Consider the following 23,466-nt stretch of genomic DNA (forward strand, 5'->3'; position numbering starts at 1 on the left):
GTGCGCTCCCTCATGTAGTTTTCACTATCATTATATAACTGTAAACTCCTGGATGTCCGAGATTTGGGATCATTTCTTTCAGATGTCCTTAGGTGGGCAACAGGACTGAAAATAGCTGGATGGGAACAGTTCTTTTACAGAGGGTCTGGTGGGGAGGAAGTCAGAAAGATTAGGACTAAGACATGACGCGGTAATGCCAGAATCTGGCGCTGCTAGGGCTGCTCTATACTCTGGGCTCTAATAGTAAGGGTGTGGGAGGGAGAGAGCATGTCTGTATGTGAGGGTGGGATAACGAGAGAGAGAGGCCTATTCATATGAAGCCACAGGAAGTCTTATTGTGTTAACATGCAGAAATCAAGCTGTACATGGCAGTTATACCTCCCCACTGCAATGTAGACATTCAGAAACGGGGCAGGCATTCCTCAATAAATGACTCCTAATAGAAGTGCCATCCCATTAACCCATTTCTATTGGTTTGTTTCACATGACTTGAGTAGATCATTTTTCTGTTGCAGCACAATGGTGTACACAAACCATTTTGTCGTGGTTTCAGACCAAGAACAATTTTTCCTGTCTTGGAATGAAAAAGCTTCTCACATGTTTATATGTCTCTGGTCCCTGCATGGTAGAGACAAAATCCGTTTTTTTCTTCAACCGTATTGAACGTGGTGCTGAACAAGCAGAGGAGTGTTTTTATTGTAAATCAATAGCGATCAATCGGCAGCCTGGGTGTTGAATATGGATCAATATCACACTGGGCCGTAGAGGGGATCTGATTTCATTTGGCAAGAGGAGCGAGCAACAGGTTTTCATAAAGTGGTAATTGGAGACATAGGAACATAAGTCAGATGAATTGATATAGACTAGCCAGGACCTTTCTTGCCACTGAACCAGCACAAGGACATTTCTGTCATATATCATTAACACAGTTGGGACAGGATATAAAGGGGGAGGGGTCAAGAGGACCCCACCAATCCACAATGGAAAGGAGGCTCATATTAGAATACAATAGTATTGGTTAGAACAATCTAATGTTACGGTTTACATAAATATTAAAGTAATGAGAATCCGACTATGCCACCAAAATAGATGTTGAAGCGTTTGTTTTAAATGCAACATGGTTCTGTCTGCTAAGACTTCTGGGAGCAATTATATGATGAGAACAACATCAGATACATACAATAAGGTGGTTTTCATTTTAAAAGATTAATATTTTATAGCATATTGAAATATTTTCACAGTTATGGTCAAAACATTCCTGAATTGTTTTATTTCAAACAATATAAAATATAGCTCCATAAAACAGAATTCAAAATGTTCCCAGACTGTATCGAAGATATGTAGAAAGAGGGGGTCATCCCGATATGTATCATATCTATGTGATTCGTGGACAGCGGGCCACTGTTCCAAATGACAGCATCGTAAAGAAACAAAAAAACTGAGCTATACTTAGAAATAACTTGTCACTTTTAATAAATGACACTGGTTCAGGACTCTTTCTCTGGGGCTTTTCCCTCAGATCCATCCCAGGCAACCCTTGGGGCCATCGGAGCGGCCAGAAGACCTGCTCGTTTCCTTGAGGTAACTGATGACCCCATCCCACAATTCCCCATCTTTGTCCTGTGACCCCACGCCATGGGAACAAGACCATGTCCGATGCAATCCTCCTCCGACTGCTTCCCATCTTAATCTCAGCCATGTCACACTACAAATTGCTACATTCAGAAAATGGAAATAGATTGAGGTGGAGATGGAGGGAGGGAGGGATGGATGGATGGAGGAAAGGGAGGGGGTAGTGGCGTGAGTGTGCATCGACAACCGATCCCATAAGAAAAGTACTGGAGGAAAGAACGACTCGGGAGATCCTGGCAAGGAATCACATCACGGTGAACATATTGATCGGATTTACAAAACCTCCAGCCTAATGCGGAACAAATGGCATGGGCGTGAACTGGTACTTAACCATAAAACCCCAGCATTACTCCGTCTCCGATGAAATACCGCATAAAGTATATCCCTCACCAGGGCCTAATGTGCTGTTTTAGGGCCAGATACGACTGAGGTTGACCCAACAGTTTGTTTGACAATTAGGGGGAACCCAATAAGGGTTGAATGGGAGTGAGAACATGCCAAAAGAAAGAAAGAATCGAAAGAAAGGAGACCCTTTTTCAAAAGGAAGAAAAGCATGTAAAAACAGTGTGCTGGCCGATCTAAATGTGATTCATAGGATGCGGGGATGTTTGAAAAAACTTTTTCACCATTAAATCTTTAAGAAGCCAAACAAAGACTTCTAAACAGCTACAGAGTTTAATTATAAAGGAAAGCTGTTAAATATTTGAGATAGAGCGACATGTTTTATTTAGGTTTAGTTTTCAATAATGTACAATATTCATTGTGCACTGTGTTACACTTGTGCATCATGGAAATTCATTTCAAATGAATTCATCGCTACAAATATCTTTCAGGTATTATGTTTGATCGTAATGGTATTTTAGGGCAGCTTAATGTAGAGCGTTACCATGATATTCCACAGAGTTATTGGATGTAATAGGAGACAATGGAACTTCATCGAAGCAGAAAAACACAAACAATCAAAATTGTTATTTAAAAATATCACTAATTTTACAAATAAAATGTGTGTGTGTGTGTGTGTGTGTGTGTGTGTGTGTGTGTGTGTGTGTGTGTGTGTGTGTGTGTGTGTGTGTGTGTGTGTGTGTGTGTGTGTGTGTGTGTGTGTGTGTGTGTGTGTGTGTGTGTGCGTGAGTGTGTGAGGGCCAGTGTTGCGCTTTGTCCAGCCTTCATTCCATCACACCAGCTCTGGCCTTTTTTCTGTCAGCACAGCGAACCAGGGGAGTAGAATGAGGGAAGAGAAAGGGAGAGGAGAGGGAGAGAGAGGTATGGGGTGGAAAGGGGGGAGAGGTTGCCTCTGCGGACAGATGGACTGCTCTTTCTCAACACATGTGGAACCATGTTTCGTCTTTCACTGCCGTCAAGCTGGAGCCGAATCCGTCGCTCTGTTGGTCCAGACTAGTTTCTTGTACAGCACACCTCTCTCTATCTCTCTCGCTCTCTCTCTCTCTAACAAACACACACATACACACCTCTCTCTCTCTCTCTCGCTCTCTCTCTCTCTAACACACACACACACATACACACCTCCTTCTCTCTCTGCACACATGTTAAAGTCATCACCCCTGCTCAGCACTAGTAAAACACAACACCCCCATCTTCTGTGCTGTTGTCAAGTCTTGCCATTAGCTGATGCCCCTGGGGAATCCTATCCCAGTGAGGTGGGTCTCCCACGGGAACACCAGGCACCACGTTACCTTCAGACGCCACTCATGTGAACCCAAACATGAGAGCATAATTTGGAAAATATAATTTATACTGTGCGTCTTTGTAAGTGTCTTGACATTTACAAACTGCGATAAAACCAACATGAGGGATGAGGGAATAAGAAAAAGAGCAGAATAATTTGAGGTAATGTTTTGCTTGGTGAACAGTATTACCCAATCCTGGATGTTGGAACAGTGGGAAGGAGTTTCTGGCTCCAAGGCTGCAGAGAGGGTCTGGGTTTCATTTTTCACCAAGTGCAGGCCAACAGAGAGCTGCCAAGTACAGCTTTCGCTCTCAACACTTCCTGCTCTTCCTACTCTGGCTCAAAAGGAGACAGGTTTCACTCAAACATCACTCTAGTCCAGTCAGGGGTGGCCAGTTTCTTCTCTCCTTTCTCACAGGGTGTCAAAAACTCACATCTGTCATATGAATTACATTGAAAAGAGCCGTAAATAAAACGCGAAGAAGGAAATAGTATTATTGAGGCATGAACATGAAAAGTTAAAGTGTTTGTGGATGTGGATGTGTGTGTACATGCGTATATGTATGTGTGGTTGCATGCGTTCATGCGTGTGTGTGTGTGTGTGTGTGTGTGTGTGTGTGTGTGTGTGTGTGTGTGTGTGTGTGTGTGTGTGTGTGTGTGTGTGTGTGTGTGTGTGTGTGTGTGTGTGTGTGTGTGTGTGTGTGTGTGTGTGTGTGTGTGTGTGTGTGTGTGTGTGTGTGTGCATGTTTTTCCCTAAAGGCAGCAACTTTAATCGACTGCACTTCAAAACTGTATGCTCACCATCCTGAGCCAAATACAATTTCTGTACTGTATGATGCAAGAATCCATGAGCTACACCTCCAGGATTTGGGCTCCCGAGTGGTGCAGCGGTCTAAGGCACTGCATCTCAGTGCCAGAGGCGTCACTACAGTCCCTGGTTTGAATCCAGGCTGTATCACATCTGGCCGTGATTGGGAGTCTCATAGGGCTGCACACAATTGTCCCAGCTTCGTACGGGTTTGGCCGGGTAGGCCATCATTGTAAATAAGAAATTGTTCTTAACTGACTTGTCTAGTAAAATAAAGGTGACAATAAAAATAAAAACAGCACAACCTGTGCATTGCTCTGACCTCTGCATTGTTTCATTCTCACTTGTGGGTGGATGGAGAATTACATGACATATACAGTGCAATTTTATCACCTTTGTGAAAACATGTCATTTACAGTAGGTAGTTAATAAACCAGAGCTCTCTTCACAGGTTATCAAAACACACATATTTTTTCTGTGTGTAATTAAAATGGTGTCTGAAATCCTTTTTGACAGTCCAGGGCTTTAAATGACATTAAAGGATACAATGAATTAAATGTTGCTTAATGTCCCCTTTTGCTGATTCTCATTTACATAGCATTTCCAACGCAAAAAGCTGACCTTATAAATACTGGCATTTGTTCAGCTTGGGAGTTAATCACACTTTTGCAAAAACCAGATGGGAACACACCAACACACCAATTTTTGTATTTGTTGCGTAGAGGGAAGAGAAAGTATATGTGGTCCAACGCAAAGTTATTTTGTTGCAGACAAACATCTCAGACATCAAGCCACTGCACTCTGGGATATGACCTAGTAGATGTTCCGCAAATGAACGATAACGCACAGTCATTTAGAAAATACAGCACACTAATGAGCAACATAACGAAAAGCTAAGCAAAATTTGCATTAGGCCAAAAACTGAATTGCATTAACACATGAACAGGTGCGGAGAGGCCTTTATAAATGAGCTAAATTAATAAAAACCCTCCCACAGCACAGCCATGTGTGCTGATGACTGAAAAAAATCTAAAGGAAAAAAAAACAAGTCAATGTTATGAATAATTCAGTAGCTGGGCGGCCTCCAGAGGTCAAAGCTCTTTGACCTTTGTGACAGGAAGTGAAAGGGAACGCGGTTAAAACTGGAATAAGTGGAGCCGACATCTTTTGGTCTGGTCTACGGTCCTCCTTTCTGAATGGGAGTGTACATATACATGGATGTTAAGACATGTGAACATACATTAGATTCAAAATGCATGTATGGACAGCGTGAGCTCTAAATACACATTCCCTCCTGTGCTATCCTCACCTAATATGCTGCATCTCCTCTGTGATACAAGCAACCTTTGTACTTTGGCAGCCAGAATGAGTCGCTTTCTTTCTTTTTCCAACAGGATATTCTTATTTTGTATTACAAAATTAATGTGTAAGCCTGGACCATGTATCTAATCTTTCACACAGGAGAAGACAAAATCAATATTCAGGAGAGTGAAGATAGATACCAGGGCGGAAGAGTCATCACAAATTGAATTATGTTTGGCGTACACTGCCCTACACATACTGTAAATGGGGGAACCACCTAATCAGATATTGGGCACCTCATCACTATAACTATAGAGACTCAAATGACTGCCTGTATACACCCATGCCCCCACTAACTTTAAGACGTCACTAGCTTAAAGACGTGACATCCCCTTTCAACAATGACTTCATAATGGGAAGATATGATTAAAGCCAACTGTGAAGTACTGTAGTCATAGCAATAGTGATACAATTACCGACCAAATTCAATCAGTGTCTTTTTGTTTCTGCAAGAGCCAACATAGTTTCCAACATTCCTGATTAGAAGAGCAAAGAATACACACTAAAAACAAATAGTTTGTATAGTGTCAAATAAGGGTTATTTGGCTTGTAACCAAAGCAGAACCCTTTTCGGTGCTATATGGAACCTGGTTCTATAAAGAACCATTAACAAAAAGTTTCTGGTTATGGTTGCAACCCTTTTGGGGTCTATACAGATGTATTTTTTATGATTCTTTATAGAACCACTATGGATTGTTCTATAAAGAAGCTTTATATGTTCATTCAACAAGTTGAATCAGGTGTGCTAGCTTTGGAATGGCTGGGGGTGAGAACTACTGACTTCGTCAACCACTTAGTCAACACAAAAAGAGTTTTCACAAACCACACCCCAAAATAGTTGATTGAGCCACCAACCCTAAATTTGAATTATCAAGAGGAAAGAACCATTTAAGAAGAAATATCAATTGTTTGAACGGCAAAGAACATTTGAAGGGCTCAATGGGTTCTTTGGGTCCGTATAGTTGTACATAGAACCCTCACCTTCCCCCAAAACACCTTGAGGAACCCTCATTGTTATGTGTGTATGTATGCAAAGACTTGATCACCCTGATGCAGGAGAACGTTCCTGCAATGCAGGAAATGTAAAACGTTTAGTGTATTTTGGGTTTTAAAAGGCTTCTGATGTTTCAGACTTGATTTCCCTTAGGAAAAATGGAACAACCTATACAAAAAAATGTCAATTAATTATAATCCACATAACAATTCAAATTTCCTGTTGGTGCATGATTATTTTCCTGCTGTAGCAAACTGCCTCAAATTAATATCCTACATCTGTAATAGACTTTAATTTTACAATCAGCACAGAACATAGGGTCAGCCTTTCACCAGCAGTACAGAATGTCCCTTCACACACACAAGCTCACACACATGCAGACACACACACACACACACACACACACACACACACACACACACACACACACACACACACACACACACACACACACACACACACACACACACAAACACACATAAAATAATCCCTTTCTTTCCCCAGAAAACAAATATGAATAATGTAATGACATCAAAAGTCACTTGTGAAATATTTAAAGCTCCTCTAGCCCTGAAACTCTGTGACAGCTGTTAGGCTTATACTGTATCTAACAAACTTTTTTTAAAGAATTCTTTCCCTTTAAAAAATTCCTGAAAATCTGCATCAAACTCAGAGAGAAAATAGGGTAAACAGATGTCTGGCTTGACCACAGGAAAATTGGACACATTTGGAATGATAGGTTTCCCAAACTTAGTCGGATATGCCAGATCCATGGGAACGCCAGTTAATGTCTTGATAGATGCCAGCTAGCTGTGTGCGCTTTCCCCTTGTACCATCTGGGAAAATGTTACAGCGAGGAAATGCCATCAATGATTCACTCCAAATCTGTTTCTTAAAGGTTGGGCTATGCTACTCTTTCTCTAGGAAATGTGGCAGAGCTGAAGATGTTTTATACTGTAATGTAGGCAGCTATCTAAGACATGACTGATTCAACAATCAGTCTTTTTTTCACACAGTCAACGCTCAGCTCTCTTCAATTTAAAATAATCACTTTTAGCCAGAAGCAACCGCAGCACAGGTGCCACTCACAATTTGCATGAGAAACAGACAGAAGAGTGTGTAACATATTGAGGCTTCACAAAATCTCACCCATATGTTCACTGAAAATTACTGCATCGGGATGGTAAACTGGGTGACGTGTATGCAGTACAGTAAACGTCAGTTCTTTTTTTCAAAGTTATTTTGTGTTAATCCCGAAACTCCACAACTAGCCTTGTTGCAACCCCCTCTAGTCAGTGGGAAGTCAATGGGAAGTAGTGTGGGACTGGGAGGGTGAACTGATCTGCTCATAGTTACGACATGGAGACAATGGGAGGGCCTAATGAGGAACATATGCTTTTGTGATTCAACAGACCTGCTCATTGTGCAAGGAAAACGATACTCTACTCCCATTCACTCCCGTCACAATAAAAATCTGAGCCTTTTTTTCAGAGCTGGTTGAGTTTACAATATCCATCCGCTTCTCTTTTTTTCTGCTTTGCATTCATTTTGGCTATTGTACTTATGTTCCCAGTTTTGTCCCACAGATTGAGGAACAATAGAGTGAAACATAACTCAATGAAGGCGCTGAGGCAGAACATATCAAACTTAAAAGCAGCCAAAATCAGTGAGATGTTTATCTCTCATACTTCGTTTCAGTGTGAACAATGTATCCAAAAACTACACTAGTCTAATAAATCAGATAATCAACTTCATGAGAAGGCATGATTTGTGAGAAGCCATTTGTGCATTTCTTTGAATGATAAAGTGTTTCCTTGTACCGCTCAATTTAAATCACATACATAGTACCCATAACATAATGTTACATCCAGTCCTACATAATAGAGGAACACCAGCTCTCCTAGTAGACAGAGAGAGAGAGAAGCATCTAGAGAAGCAGTAGCTGTGGTAATCCAGCCAGGCAGGCATCCATGGCAGCCCCTACTTCCTGATGCATGAGAAGCTGCTGGAGTGGCGGCAACAACTGCTCAGCCCTATTTGATTACTAATAAGAGAGTTGTCCCCTCTGTCAGATACCAGGAATTCTCCACTAAGTAAACAGTGATTCTGGCTAGTCAAACATTAGCATTGCTGTCTCTCCCCACGCCATGGTGAGAGTTAGTTAGGCTCTATGGTGAAGATATTCCCTCCTACACACTCGTGGGCACGCACAAACGCACCCACATTCATTTTTCAGCCGTGAGATAGAGGAGTCTGAATAACAGTTATACTGTGTGGAAGGAATGTAATAGCCAATATGCAGTTCATGTTCTCTGAATATCCAAATCCTGTAATCTATGTGACATACCGTAACCTAAAGGTTCAAAGCAAAATCCCTGGCACAAACTCTTATCACAACAGAGCCCTAACCACCTTCACACACAATCTTAGCATTGCCGAACCTTAGAGAATAGTAAAAACTAGATAACGACCACTTCGATAGACAAAGAGAAAATGAGAGACAAATATCATCATAAACCCCTTAGATAATTAGATGAATACCCCGCCCAATGCACCTGTGATTGAACACCCCTATCCAGGTGGTGACTGCCCCTCTGAGCACAGGTAGCTGGGAAAGGTGGCGACTGCCCCCCCCCCCCTCACCTGCTTACAGAACAATCAGCCACAGTTCCCACAGAGTGGACCAGAAGGTTGGAGTCAACCCACCTGGGCACCCCAACACTGCGGAGTTCTCACTCACTTCCCTACAGAGCATAAGGCTGAATCTAACACAGGTCACAATCACAGCAGCATGGAGAAGACATGGAGCAGAGCCTACCTGTCGATGATCACAGGGTCTGACGGAGTCTCGTTCCTGTTGCCGCAGCTCTTCTTGTCACAACACCGGCTAGGGGAAGAAAGAACCGTTTGAGATCACAACAGTGGCTGTTACTGTTTAGAGTGAAAGTTAGACCCTTAAAAAAATGTATGTTGCTTTCTAAGGCTAAACGTAATTGTGTTCAATTTGGAAACAAAAACTAATAGAGAAATAACATACACTAAATCTATCCTTTCATGGATGCTGATAGAATAACAACATGTTGTGGTAAAGTGTTTGCCTTAGTGCTTGAGAGGAGGGAAGTAGAAGGGAGGGGAGGGGGGATTGGGCCAGGAGGCAGGGGAGTCACTTTTCACAGCTTCAGCTTTTGTTTACCTCTAATTGCCAGGCTGCTATTTCTGGGGGAGATGCAAGAGGCCACCCTCAAACCAATATTTCTGCGGGGCATTTATCAATTACGGCCTCAAAAGCACTAATCTATCCTTCATCACGTTTATTTTCTCTAAACCTACACTCTACCTCCAGTTCTTTGATAAGGAGCTTTAGTTCAAACTGAAATTAAACACAACTATACTGCTGCTTCCCATTTTAAATGAAAATGTATATTTGTATAATGGCTGCAGGTCTAAATGATATTTGATGCCATATGGCAAAGTAAGAAAGACAAAGCATTTTTCACAACATGCAGACAAGAGATAGTTTGAGTGGATTTTACAATAATACTGCATAGAAGTGCAAAAATATACTTAATGCTTTTACCAGAGCAAAAGAGAACAGAAGAATACACTCATGGAGTAGGCCTAGGATACTCATTACCTCATGCCTTCTTGAATGATTATAGCTTTCACTCAGTGAGTAGGTTAGTCTTCTTATGCCTCTACAGAATCAAATTTCTCTTTGACATTGACAGTACAGATTACCTCTCGAAAGCACCATATTCCATGTTAGATTTGGGCAATATTTATGGAGACCTCTTCTACATGTTGTGCCTTTAATGACTAGATCATTCAAGACTGTGCAATTTTGGTGCTTATTTGTGATATGTCAATAAATAATCTTAGTATGGCAAAAAAATAAGGCTTTGTTGATTCATTTACACTTCATTTTCAACATATTGATACAGCCTAACTAATACAACTGCACCGGTTATACTCAAATAGAGTATAGGCTAGTCTTGCACATCACGATATATCCTCTTCACGATATATAATCAATGTCAAATATCCCCATATTCGATTTAATGATATATGGACAAACCCTATTCCACGTGTCACAAATAAGTGATGGATGCATGTAAACTATTTTGTATGAGTGATGAGTGTATGTAGACTTATTAAAAAGGCAAATCATTCTCAGTTCTAGGTTAATGCACTTGCTCTCAAACAACTTGAACGATGCGACAGTACAACAAAAGAAAGGTTAAACCGACAGTATCCGAATTCAATTCTCACAAATCTCACAATGAGCGCAACAATAAACAACATAAAACGGTGTTCCTTTTATTATCAACGACACCACTGAATAGCAGCAGAACATGAGAGCTTGAGATTTTTACGTTGTTAACTGACGCTAAAAAGTTCGCTGATCACCAATGACAGGTGGGATCAACCAAGGCCTGACTCCATGTTTTGAGGCGCAGACTCACTGGCATCAGACTAATATTCATATATTCAACAAGAGACCCTGTAGGCTACAACTACCCTGGGTACCAGTCTGTTTGTACTCCAATACTTGTAGGCCTTCTCCGCATATGGCAATATGATAAACAAGTGTGGGAAGAAAATAAAGAAATGCACTGTATACTTCTTTAACAACGATGAGTTGGTGGAGAGAAAAAAAACTTACCTGCACATAATTTCGTGCGTAAGAAGAACTCTGCACATTTCAGGGTTTTTGTCTTGACCCTCGTATATAATCGCCTTTGGGAAAAATAAAGACACGAATATGTAGGCTATATTAAATACATATAATGAGCAATTGTATATAATCATCTTTACAGTAGCCTAAATGTAAACGGAATTTAAAACCGAATAGTCAAAAACAAGTACCTCCAAAAATTAAACTACTGTTGTTATTGGTGAAAAAGCAATATTGTCGTCACTGCTGCAAAACTAACACTGTGATACATTTTAAATAGTGTCATGATGTAGACCTAAGCCTACGAAATTAATAACATGTTACAATGTTGGTCCAATGATAATAACATGATGGTGATAATGATCATGATGATGATGATGATAATAATAATAACAATAATAATAATAATAATAATAATAATAATAATAATAATAATAATAATAAGTATAAGTATAAGTATAAGTATAAGTATTATAATAAGTATAATATTATAATATAACAACGTATATATTTTGTTGTTATAACATTATATTAAGAATACTTTTTAGGGGGAGTTTTTCATAAGGGACGATCCAATGACGTGTCATCAATATGGTTATAATCTGCAGATATTTGGGGGAAAGTGTTAATGGGCAATCTGTTGTTTATTTTTGAGCTGCTAACAATGATCTTTCTGTGGATAAAAAGCGGTGTCTGGCGGTGCGGTTGAGTAATTTTTGAGCATTGGCTGAAACAGATGGTGTGCAGCTATCAGTTGTGCCGCTCTCCCTCCCTCGGTTCCTCCCTCCCTCTATTCTGAAGAGTCGCTTTACTCCCCTTTATTGAACTAGCCTACCTAGCGCAAAGACGCATGTTATACGGCACTTCTATATTCAATTGAAGACAGTTTGAATGTGTGGCCTATGATAAGGAGATAAAATACACAATTACACTCCGAAATGTTGACGTCCTATTCTTTCTGGGATGGAACCCCACTTGACTTTTTGACGGCTTTGTTTTTTGTTTGATGAGCACCGGGCGATTATATATACTGGTTTGATTTATGTCGATATTTGCAGCTGCAGAAACAGAGAAATCCATAAACTGCTTGTTCTGCGTCATTGACTCGGATCATTCGCAGAGGAATTTTCCCTCTGAGTGGTGGAAGCTTTAACGGCTCTATTTAAATGGATTTGCTGTAACCCTCGGTAAATTAGTAGTAATAACAACCACCATGGTGGACAAGTCTAAAATAATAACTTTTTATTTTTTCCCTAGTTAACATCATGTGATGAGATTTGGGGTTTAATTTCGTGATTTGTTCTACGAGTGAAAGTGTTTCAGCTACGTGAGCTTTTTCAAAAACTCTTCCCAAACATTATGTGTTTAATATGGGTCATGGGTCAAGTTTAGCAACATGCCTAAAAATCACAGATTAGAATAAGGGACTCAACAAGACAACACGACTACTTGTAACTCCATATCAATCAAATAGACCAGGCCTACTTTATTTTACAATAGCCTATAATATCTTATATATTTTTTTAAATAAATAGGCACAAAAAATATGCATTATATCATTATCGGAAGAAAGTAACGACATTACAAACCAACAATCATAATTTATATTGTATAGGTACACAATTGTAGGCTAAATTAATGGTAACTTAATGCTTGATTCATTTTACTTATGTGTCGCGCAAAAACAGGATATAGGCCAACACGCAATGTATATATAAAGCCATTTCAGTCAATGCACGATTGCATAAAGAAAACCCATCTCATAAGTTATACTACGCATGTGTGATGAATTGCACAGGTTGTGGAGATTTGCACAATACAGGTGATGTATAGAAAGAAGCAATGTTTCTCGTGTAAGCAAGCTGTATGAATATAAGAGTAAAGGTAGTTTACCTGCTTCGTCATGGAGTCGATTAACCGTATGAAAAGATCCTGTTCTGTTCTGACGCCTGGGGAAGGAATATAACAAGCTTAGGCAAAGGTGTAGGGATGTGTGAGATGTACATGAATGCTGATGATAAAATAAAAAATCATTAATATAAAGTATATAAATATGTATATATATATATATTTGTTTTTATATATATTTATTTTTTACTCAGAACATTTATACATCTATAATCTGCATCATAAATTATTTTACCTGGACATTTAAACAATGATTTAGAAAATAAATGAATTGTAAATGATACTAGGGATGATAACGATGATGGTGATGATGATTACAAAAATAATAATCATCATCATCATCATCATCACCATCATCATCATCATTATTATTATTATTACTATTATTTATAGGCTTTATCTTTTGGGTAATATTGTATTTATCTTGATAATTGTTTCACTCACCATTGCTGTACAACAATTGTAGTTTGTAGTGTATCCCATTGTTAGTTTTTTCACTGTTTGGTTCCTGAAAATAACCAACATTGAGATAGATGATGGTCAGCTGAAAATAAAGCATCTATCTATCTATCTATCTATCTATCTATCTATCTATCTATCTATCTATCTATCTATCTATCTATCTAGCTGATACTTCATCGTTTTAAATGTATAATTTGTCAAAAATAAGACTTACAACCACGCTCCTATCATCGACGAATGAGGGTTAAAAATCGATATTGCACGTGACCTGCTTTATTGACCCACAGCCATCTCTATGTACGTCAAGTTCATTTCAAAGTAAAGATTATGAAATTCAATAAACGATATTCTCATGAAGCGCTTACTTTATCTTTCTCCACAAAGTCCACATAAGCTGTCCTTTCGATCTCCACGGGTTGACCCTGTCTGTCATACAGTGCCAGGACGAAATGGAAAAAATTGGATTTTCTGAGGTTGGAAGGTGGCTGCTTTTCATAATGTGCCCGTGCCAAGCCAACACCACTGCAGGAAGGAAACAAGAGACCATCTCGGTTAAGTATCAGACACGGGAGACAGATGATGGAGCTAATGAAAACAGTGGAGATGTGGAAGCACGTTTGAGTACGAGAGATTTCTTGATTTGTCACAATAAGGGTAATCTGATGTAATGAAAGAGGGGAGAGCCGAAGGGGGACATTGGGAGACCGTAATTGATACAGAGTATTGAGGGGATTGAGGGTCGATATGAGAAATGCGTGAGAAAATCAGATGATTTGGCATGCGTACCTTTGGGCGGCTGTGTTCGCATCCACCACCCCAGCTGTGTGCATCCATGAGCGGACAGAATTCAGCCCACCCAGCGGTTCCTCCTTCATCGTTGTCCCACCCCGCGATATAGTTTCCTGAATCCCAAACATTTAGAACAATTTACGTGCAAAGAGCCTCCTGTGAAATTCGGTAAATAAACGTCCAAACGTGTTATCCTTGAGGGTTTACGGGATAAGTCGTAAATGCCGTCTGAGCCTTGCAAGGGGAAAACCAGGTCCACAGGTCTCGCCTCCCTTCTCAATCCGTCCTGGGTTGCAGCGATGTGAACAATTCTCAAAGTACTCTACTTAGTTGGTGTGGAGTCCACAGACTGGAAAAGTGACTTGTTCAACAGACTAGGCTTTTTCGGTGGCTATTGTTCCTTCTTTTTGTTGTGCTTATTCACAGAAAAATTCGATAGCTGTTGTTTATGTGTGGATGATGCTCTCAAAGTAGCGACATCCCTGAAGCACCACATCCAAAACCTTCAGGACACTTGAATAAACCACTCCTGGTATTGAAAGGTGCTGCTTCTCCAAAAGACCAGCACACGCAGAAGCTGGTCACCGTGGAGGTGTTCCCGGTACACAGGAGAGGTGGATAAGGGGCCTTTCGCGTCGTTGCAGGATGGAAGGGAACATGCAAAACTAAGCCCTCTTTCCCCGAGGACTGAAATCTTTCCCGGGAGCCAAAACTCTAAACCCACGGGAGAGACTCAGTCAGAAAATGACGCTCATGGGGCGTGGCTTTTACCATATATGGAGGTCTGACGATTCCTGTCAAGCAGTGGCGCTCGACTGTTCGAGTATTAGCCTATAGAAGCAACCTGAGAACACTCGCTCTACTTTTCTCTTGCAATGTGGTGAGTTGATTTTTTTTCCTTCAATGATAGGAATTCAACGAGGTGTGACCATCACACAACATTCATTCACTACATTAAAAACCTATTCCTGTTATGGTCATTTGTCTATTGTGAACGCGTGCTTATGGTAGGCCTGCACATATTTGTTAGAAGATTTGTAATTAGACATTTTCATATTTTTATTACGTTATTTAATTGGGAGTATTATGACACATAAGATTGATATGGCCGGCAGTGAATTCACTAATGTGGGCTATGCTAACACAAAAACAGTTAATAGGCATGTGTTATGCCTATATAAATCATGTTTTAGAAAATAATGTGTTAACATGATTGTCTTATCTTTGTTTAATATCACATTTAGCCTATATTGTTTAATCAAAGAATCTCTAAGAATCTCGATAGGAATAAGGTCTAATCCGTAAACTGAGTGTATTTCACTGCTATGCAGATATTAAAATACTAACAAAGCCTCGGGTTGTCATTCACTCCCATGCAGAGAAAAAGTTTTTAGCTTTTTTTGGAAATTGACCACCAGTCATTTACGTGTGTTCCAAAAAATATTAATCAAGAAAGCATAATGAGTGTAATTTAATTTAATGTATATTCCCTGACCTCTAATGTGATGAAGATCCGGATTGCCTTGTATAAAACATACTCAGACCATAAGGTATCTTTATTTTCATCTCATGACAGTAGAAGTCATATGTAGTGTAATGGTTTGATTGATTGGGGGAGAGACAATGTCCGAGCCTTGTATTCAGAAAACCCTTCACATTATTGAGGGCAAATAGGTGAAGGGGGAAATGGGGGGGAGGAGAGAGGAAGAGGTGTAGCCTATATCCTCAGCAATCTATCCATCTGGTGCTGAGGGTTAATGGCTGCTGCCAAATATAAATGAATAATAATCTGTTGCTTTCACCTCTTTTCAAGATCTATTGCCTTATTGCCACTCTGTATAATAAGATATATCCTTATATGTGCGTCAAAACAACACATATTTTTAGAAGGCATGACGGTAAATGCCCCATTAATACGTTTGTTTGCTGTAATACTTGGCACTTCCATGAACACAAATATAAAACAGGCTGAGGAGCGGAACGGGACAAATTTGTCTGTTCATTTGAGATTGTCAACCTATCTTTCTTTACAGAACTTTGGCCTAGCCATACTGTGTGTTTTTTTTATCATGGCTTCAAGTCGTTTATTAGAACTTAACCCCTAATTACACGCACCAATGCGATTTAAATCAGATTATCAAATTAGGAGACTTTGAGACAAATCCTCTTAGATCTGATATTGTTGACTGGAGAGGGAAAATGGATCTCCACACCCGTCACGTAGGTAACGATGATGTCCTGAAAGGGGGCTTTAAACCGTATTTGACAACAAATGCAGCTGCCCCGCTATTTCAGAAGACATTAAAGGAAAATGAATGCAAATCTGTGTTCAAAAGCCATCTGGACGTGGCGAGGGGCAGTCAGCTGCTCCACACACATGCGAGGAGCCTAAATCCGTCTCGACTCATTCTCCGGGATCATCTGCACTGTGGGCTTAAATCGTGAAAAATGCGCTCGCCATCATTAGGAAAATATTACAATCACACGTTCCAAATAAAATAATGTTCTGTGTTGATCTCCTATTTCATAACAATGTGTAAAGTTTATGGATGAAGAATCTGATATGTATTATTTCTCTATTATTTCTATCAATCAATTTGTCGTAATCAACTTGTCACACAGACTACAACCATTTTCTGCATATTCGAACAACATTTATTGTGGCATATAGGCCTACCACATTGAAGGTAAGTGAAGACAATATTCTTGAAGACAAAAGAGTCCTTAAAAAATCTTCATCATACATCATTGAGAATATGGCCTATTTTACTGATCATATTGAATTATCACATTATAACAATGTGATGACCAAGATATGAATCCCCAAAAGCTAACATGGTGATGAAGCTGAATTTCTTCAGATCATTGGCGCGTGGCTCTTTTGTTCCATTGACTTCCAAGACCGTGTCAAGGGTGACGTCTTCTTTTTTGGTACGAATTTACGGGGCGAGGCCCTCATGATCTCAGTAAATTTACATGTAAATGGCGACATCAGCCGATGCACGTGCCACAGGCCAGCGGGCTTCCCAGATGTCAAGACAAAGTCAGACGGCCACTGCCCAGCTGTCCTGGACGGCATGGACTTTAGGACAACTATTATAATCACATGCATTGATTAGCCATCATGTTTTAACTTGATTGATTAAAGGATAAGCCACCTTTGTGAACTTTCAGCATTTTTATTATAACAAATGCATTTAATACACATGTACAAAATCCATGCATTAGTTTGTGTTAAAACAGTCTAAAGTGTCATATATAGGCCCAATAAATATCGCACCTATGAATTAGTTTAGAAATAGAAATATAGACTAACCGATAAAACATATGCATAATATGCTCTTTTATTTTACTGAATAATTTTATGTTTATACATTTGAAGTAGAAAATTCGTTTCAAAATTGCAAGGAGTTCACATTTACATCGGCATGTCCTTCATTGCTTTATTGGTTAAATACATATGAAAACGAAATCTTTATAGACATGTCACTTGTAGCATAATTATTTGCCTTACATTGTAGACTTCATGTAGACCATCTGTTTAAAAGTCAATATGTTATGACATAAAGGAGTAGGCCTAACATATGCAGATAACCTAATAAAAACATTGGGCATAAGTACTATATTATGATTGACAATTAAATAATAATTCATAAGAAAATATGCATTGAATGTCATAACGAAAACACATATGGCCTACATTTAGGCCCACATTTCAGACATCTGGAAACCAAATTCTGAGCACGTTCACCACATTTTTGTATTAGTTTAACCTAACAAAATGTTCTGCATTTTAGAGAGAAATTAGATGAAGATATCGGAAGACTGGGAGATGCAACATAGGACAGAGTTAATAGACAGCGCCCCTCGTTGGTTACAGTGAAGATCATGTGTCGATTGGGGGCAGCTGTTCTCCTCAGTGATGCAATTAATCGAATATTCATTTTTCACGCCAACAGAATGAGCAGAGTTTGAATCGTCCCGGACAATTTTATGCAAAGGAGAATGGATTCGATTAAATTCATTGTAATAGTTTGTCTTTCTTTGAATATGCCTACAAATTATTGTTCGTACACACCTGTTTAGTACAGAAAATGGAGGCATCTATAAGAGGAGTCTATTTCAACACAACACCCAAAAACACATGACAATTTTATTTTGTCACTCAAAAACATGGGTTTTATAAAACTTCGTAAAATGTGCACTGCCAGTTCGATTGAATCTCAAATCAGAAAAATGTATTGAGACTATTTGAGTGTAAAATGTATTATTATTATTATTATTATTATTATTATTATTATTATTATTATTATATGTTGCATTTTGACACATTGACACAGCGAGGTCACATTTTTCTTTCTCACCAACTTTAGTTGAGAGTGGTCTTGTTAATTATGTGCAATGGTGAGTTCTGTCATTCGCCGCGTGCACAATTTGCATTTCCATTCTGCTGGAAATGATGAGAGAGTTGCTATGCGGTTTAGAGCCTCGCGGCGCAGTCTGCGGGCGATTCACATTTTAAAAAGGCGAGAGAAATTAAATAAGAAACCGAGACCACTTCAGGGCTATTAACATCTAAAATATCCCATGGAAATTGAGCCCCAAAAAACAGCATGACCATTCCCTATTTACACCGCTCTAAAATCCCATTTTGAAAAATTCCCATCACTAGAATTAGGCGTAGGTCCTACATCTGAAATTGTCACACAACAAAGTTGTCCTTTCAGTTATTTCGATTTATTTATGAACAATAGTGTAGATGGTATAGGTACTAGGCAACTTCAAACCTGTTTTTACTCATCTGCAATAAACAATGAAAAACTCATACTCAAATAACAACTTCCATTGCCAATCGAGAACTCAGACATACAGTACATGCCAAAAACGCATTTACTACATACAGTCCTTTTGCCAAATATATGCTGCCATGTTTTGGGTAGGGTTCCCTCTTAGAATCTAGAGATCCTTGTTTTGCTCATTGAGCCACTTGATTGACTAGCTGTTCTATGGTGATATTGCCCCACCTACAGGAGTCTGCAAAATTCTCAAAGATTTTAGGAAGGAATTTAGAGTTCAGTTTTCAGAGAAGATTCACAAGGCACTCTATGAACGCTCATAACAGGAGGCTATTCGGGTACTCTGTATCACCAGACCACTTATCACCACAGATATACACAGACCCGAACAACACTTACAGTCATTTCAATTTGGAAAAAGTAAGCATACTTGAAATGTACTGGGTGTGCAGAGGATGTGACAGTATGGCTCGCTAGAAGTCAAATGTTCTTCAGCTGATATCCACAGGTTGATCTTCAGTTAGTTTATAGTCATGGGCATCTTGTTAGATTAATTCAATCGGGGGAAAGAATAAAATCGTATGAGAACTTCAACCAGTAATCCTAGATGTTTTCTTAAATCTACATCGAAGCTTCTGTCATATGGTGCATTCACTTTGTCTTTCATACTCAACCATGGTTGCACCATTTAATCGATAGCTGTTTGTTTCGCACATGATACTCAATTCTGTGAATGTACCTTTTTGTTAAATGGTGAGATTAACTTTAATTCAATAAAGCTTTAATAGAAAAACACAAAGACACACAATGGAAAGGTCACTCTTATCAGAGCCATAATACAATTCAAAACAGCTCAAATGATAAACACCCACAGCGCAAGAAAGCTCAAATGAAAGCTGAAATGGAAGTGTTTTTATGACCAGGAATGATAATGATAATGTCAGAAGACAGAGACGTACGTGGTTAAGGTGAAAACAGCACAGCAAAACTAAAAATAATCCCACCTTCAGGATTCTCCTGCAGAGTGCAGATGAGTGTTACTGGCTAGGAACCTTTTTTGCTGCAACAAAGGGGTAAAACGTTGGAGGTAAATTAAATTACAACACAAGCCCGTTTTTTTCAATCTATGTGTAAGAGCTAAATCCCTATTTTCCAACCTATCCTTTCCCCTTGCTATTGGATGTGGTGCAAATTGTATAATGCTGTTCTTTGTTCTACAGAGTCAAGCCACATGAGCCATCCTGAGCACACACACAAACACACACTGACAAACTGATCATCTTAAAAAAGCAACGCCCTGGTGCTCACTTGGCCTACTTTCCACGGCATGCAGCAGCAGTAGCAGCAGCAGCAGCAGCAGAGGGACGTGGGAGGAGAAGGAAAAACATTCAGGAGCTCTCTGGGAAGAATACTTCATATAGTATATAGTCATTGAACACTGGCCACCTCACATTCTGTTTATATACTATTGTTTACTCATTGTGTATGCATATACTGTTTTCTCAACATAGCTCATCCTAATGTGCCAACTACTGTCCATACCATTTTTTTCCCATGTTACAGTGCCTTCAAATTACAGTGCCTGCATACCCCTCCACTTATTCCACATTTTGTTGTGTTACAGACTGAATTAAAAATGGATTACATTAAAACAAAAATCTACCATCTACACACAATACCCCATAATGACATAGTGAAAACATGTTTTTAGAAATTGTTGCAAATGTATTGAAAATCAAATACAGAGATATCTAATTTACATAAGCATTCACACCCATGAGTCAATACTTTGCATAGTCTTCCTGTGTAAGTCTCTAAGACACTGGTTCTCAATCCTGGTCCCGGGGGCCTAATGGGGTGCACATTTTTATTTTTGCCCCAGCACTACACAGCTGATTCAAATTATCAGCTCATCAAAAGGCTTTGATGATTTGAATCAGGTGTGTAGTGCTAGGGCAAAAACAAAAATGTGCACCCTTTGGGTCCTCAGGACTAGGATTGAGAACCACTGCTCGAAGAGCTTTTAACACCTGGATTGTGCAACATTTTCCCATGATTGTTTTCAAAATTCTTTAAACACTGTCAAATTGGTTGTTCATCATTGCTAGACATCCATTTTCAGGTCTTGACATATATTTTCAAGTAGATGTAAGTAAAAAATGTAACTCGGCCACTCATGAACACCACTGGCTTCTTGGTAGGCAACTCCAGTGTAGATTTGGCCTTGTGTTTTAAGTTATTGTCCTGCTGAAACATGAATTCATATCACTGTGTCTGGTGAAAAGCAGACTGAACCAGGTTTTCCTCTAGGATTTTCCTGTGCTTAGCTCCATTCCGTTCCTTTTTTATCCTGAAAAGCTACCCAGCCCATATCAATTATAAGCATACCCATAACATGATGCAGCTACCACTATGCTTGAAAATATTGAGAGTGATACTCAGTAATGTGTTGTATTGTATTTGCCCCAAAAATAACGTTTCGTATTCAGGACAAAAAGTTAATTGTTTTGCCACATTTTTTAAATAATTACTTTAGTGCCTTGTTGCAAACAAAATGCATGTTTGGAATATTTGTATTCTGTACAAGCTTCCTTATTTTCACTCTTTCACTAGGTTACTACTGTGGAGTACCAACAATGTTATTGATCCATACTCAGTTTTCTCCTATCACAGACATTAAACTTTCTAACTGTTTTATAGTCACCATTGGCCTGATGAGTGTTTCCCTTCCTCTCTGGCAACTGCGTTAGGAAGGATGCCTGTATCTGTGTAGTAATGAGTGTATTAATACACCATCCAAACTGTAATTATTAACATCACCATGTTCAAAGCGATATTAAATGCCAGCCTTTTTTTTATTTGTATGTACCAATAGGTGCCCTTCTTTGCGAGGAATTGGAAAACCTATCTGGTCTTTGTGGTTGAATCTTACAGATTATTTTTTTATGTGTGGTGTAGAGATGAGGTAGTCATTCAAAATCATGTTAAGCACTATTATTGCGCAGAGTCAGTCCACGCACCTTGTTATGTGACTTGTAAAGCACATTTTTACTTATTAACTTAGTTAGGCTTGCCATTACAATGGGGTTGAATACTTATTAACACAAGACATTTAACCTTTTCATGTTTTATTAATTTGTAAAAAATGTGAAAACATCATTCCAATTTGACATTATGAGGTATTGTGTGTAGGTCAGTGACGCCAAAAATATCTAAATGTAATCAATGTTAATATCAGGCTGTAATGCAACAAAAGTCTAGGGGTGTGAATACTTTCTGAAGGCACTGTATATACTGTCTATACACATCACATATACAGCACCAGTCAAAAGTTTGGACACACCTACTCATTCAAGGGTTTTACTTTATTTGTACTATTTTCTATTTTGTAGAATAATAGTGAAGACATCAAAACTATGAAATAATTATTAAAAGTAGCCAGCCTTTGCCTTGATGACAGCTCTGCACACTCTTGGTATTCTCTCAACCTGCTACACCTGGAATGCTTTTCAAACCGTCTTGAAGGATTTCCCATACATGCTGAGAACTTGTTGGTTGCTTTTCCTTCACTCTGTGGTGCAACTCATCCCAAACCCTCACAATTTGGAATAGGTCGGGTGATTGTCGAGGTCATATGATGCAGCATTCCATCACTCTTCTTCTTGGTCAAAAAGCACTTTTTAAATTTGTATTTATTTTTTATTTAACCTTTTTAACTAGGCAAGTCAGTTAAGAAAAAAATATAGTTTACAATGATGGCCTACCCCGGCCAGACCTGGACCAATTGTGCACCGCCATATGGGACTCCCAATCACGGCTGGATGTGATACAGCCTGGATTCAAACAGGGGACTGTAGTGACGCCGTTTGCACTGAGATGCAGTGCCTTAGATAGCTGCGCCATTCGGGAGCCCTTACATAGCCTGGAGGTGTGTTGGGTCATTGTCCTGTTGAAAAATTAATGATAGTCCCACGAAGTGCAAACCAGATTGGATGGCGTATCATTGCAAAATCCTGTGGTAGCCATGCTGGTTAAGTGTGCCTTGAATTCTAAATAAATCATAGACAGTGTCACTAGCAAAGCACCCCAACACCATCACACCTCCTCCTCCAAGCTTCACAGTGGGAACCACTCATTCGTTCACCAACTCTGCGTCTCACAAAGACATGGCGGTTAGGACAGATTTCCACCAGTCTAATGTCCATTGCTCATGTTTCTTGGCCCAAGCAAGTCTCTTCTTATTATTGGTGTTCTTTAGTATTGGTTTCTTTACAGCAATTTAACCATGAAGGCCTGATTCACACAGTGTCCTCTGAACCGATAATGTTGAGATGTGTCTGTTACTTGAACTCT

At 39.3% G+C, this 23,466-nt stretch overlaps 1 protein-coding gene and 1 long non-coding RNA gene across 9 annotated transcripts in view; one reads left to right on the forward strand and one right to left on the reverse strand.

The window, feature by feature from the left end:
- The window catches only part of LOC118400082 (transcription factor COE3-like), a 71,298-nt gene extending 56,311 nt beyond the window's left edge, over nt 1-14,987 (reverse strand). For 4 of the 8 annotated variants that reach the window (XM_035796546.2, XM_035796537.2, XM_052476331.1 and 1 more), the window contains exons 1-6: nt 14,315-14,986; nt 13,894-14,050; nt 13,511-13,574; nt 13,052-13,107; nt 11,147-11,220; nt 9,302-9,370 (exon numbers count right to left, since the gene is read on the reverse strand). In XM_035796546.2, the coding sequence (XP_035652439.2) occupies nt 9,302-9,370; nt 11,147-11,220; nt 13,052-13,107; nt 13,511-13,574; nt 13,894-14,050; nt 14,315-14,445 (551 nt within the window). In that variant the 5' untranslated portion in view covers nt 14,446-14,986. Of the gene's footprint in view, nt 1-9,301; nt 9,371-11,146; nt 11,221-13,051; nt 13,108-13,510; nt 13,575-13,893; nt 14,051-14,314 lie in introns of all 8 variants that reach the window. The other 4 variants (XM_052476344.1, XM_052476341.1, XM_035796554.2 and 1 more) reach the window with 2 other exon arrangements.
- Nucleotides 14,988-15,053: 66 nt separating this feature from the next.
- Nucleotides 15,054-21,816, forward strand: LOC127910973 (uncharacterized). Its single transcript, XR_008077090.1, has 2 exons — nt 15,054-15,197; nt 20,334-21,816. It is a non-coding gene; the product is annotated as an uncharacterized LOC127910973 (long non-coding RNA).
- Nucleotides 21,817-23,466: the final 1,650 nt, after the last annotated feature.

The sequence above is a fragment of the Oncorhynchus keta genome, chromosome 2 (assembly GCF_023373465.1).
Source record: "Oncorhynchus keta strain PuntledgeMale-10-30-2019 chromosome 2, Oket_V2, whole genome shotgun sequence".
Taxonomy (NCBI): Eukaryota; Metazoa; Chordata; class Actinopteri; order Salmoniformes; family Salmonidae; genus Oncorhynchus; species Oncorhynchus keta.